The sequence below is a fragment of the Cynoglossus semilaevis genome, unplaced genomic scaffold (genome assembly GCF_000523025.1).
Source record: "Cynoglossus semilaevis isolate Cse_v1.0 unplaced genomic scaffold, Cse_v1.0 scaffold282, whole genome shotgun sequence".
In the NCBI taxonomy this organism is placed as follows: domain Eukaryota; kingdom Metazoa; phylum Chordata; class Actinopteri; order Pleuronectiformes; family Cynoglossidae; genus Cynoglossus; species Cynoglossus semilaevis.
In genome coordinates, this window is record NW_007585127.1 from 119,279 (window position 1) to 120,182 (window position 904).

The window sequence follows — 904 nt, forward strand, 5'->3', positions numbered from 1 at the left end:
CATACCCACCCCCCCCCCCCCCCCCCCCTTCTCAGCAGAGTGCCATAAATGGACAGAACCTGACGGATTTATAAAAATGTCGTGGCTCTGGTCCATTAGTGACACCGTCATAAAAACTGCAGTAGTACTGCGCAGTAATACTGCGCAGTACTACTGCAGTACTACAGGCCGTCATTGGCTCTCGCTGCCGTTCCGGTTGTTTATGACCAAAATCGTTTCCCCTGAAATATTTCCCTCCAACTCTCCCTCTATAAAAACCTAGCGTCGACTCATCGACCAAACACGAGCGGCCCGCGGGGAGCGGCCCGCGGCCCACGTCTCCCGCCGGCCCCCCGATATGGTCCACCCCCCCCCCCCCGGCCCGTGTGGTCGTTTTTGCAAATTGACGATCGGAGACGTTGAGTTTTCGTGACGACGGTGCGGCCTACGCGGGTCGGACTCGATACGTGGCCCGCGTTCACCGTCCGTGTCCTCTTTCCGTTCTCAGGTCAGACCGTGGTCTCCGCTGCCACGCCGGCGCCCCCTGGTGAGGACACCGTTACGACAGCGACACTTGTAAGTGGGGGTGGGGGGGTGATCTTGGACGGTCTGTGGATGGTCTGTGGACCTGAACTCCTCGTGGTCTCTCCGCAGACGTCCACTGAGCCCAGTCGCCCCGTGGACAGCAGTGTCCAGAGTGTCCAGGACCCGGAGTCCACGCCGGTCCTGGAGTTCCCGCCCAACAGGACCATGTCTCAGGACGCGGCCAACAACCTGACCCAGGTACGTGTATGTGTGTGTGTGTGTATGTAAAACACACATTTACTGGTACTGGTGACCCGGTGGGGGCTCCAACAGTTCTGAGGTCCCTTGTTCTCTGTCCTCCTCAGGCCTTCCTCAGAAGTGTAGAAGAAGTCCTGTCCTC

At 59.1% G+C, this 904-nt stretch overlaps 1 protein-coding gene across 1 annotated transcript in view; it reads left to right on the top strand.

Annotated features, from left to right (window-relative positions):
* Positions 1-904, top strand: part of adgrd1 (adhesion G protein-coupled receptor D1) — a 28,482-nt gene that overhangs the window by 6,112 nt on the left and 21,466 nt on the right. The window contains exons 8-10 of the mRNA XM_025053817.1: positions 488-555; positions 634-762; positions 870-898. Of these exons, the coding sequence (XP_024909585.1) occupies positions 488-555; positions 634-762; positions 870-898 (226 nt within the window). The remainder of the gene's footprint in view (positions 1-487; positions 556-633; positions 763-869; positions 899-904) is intronic.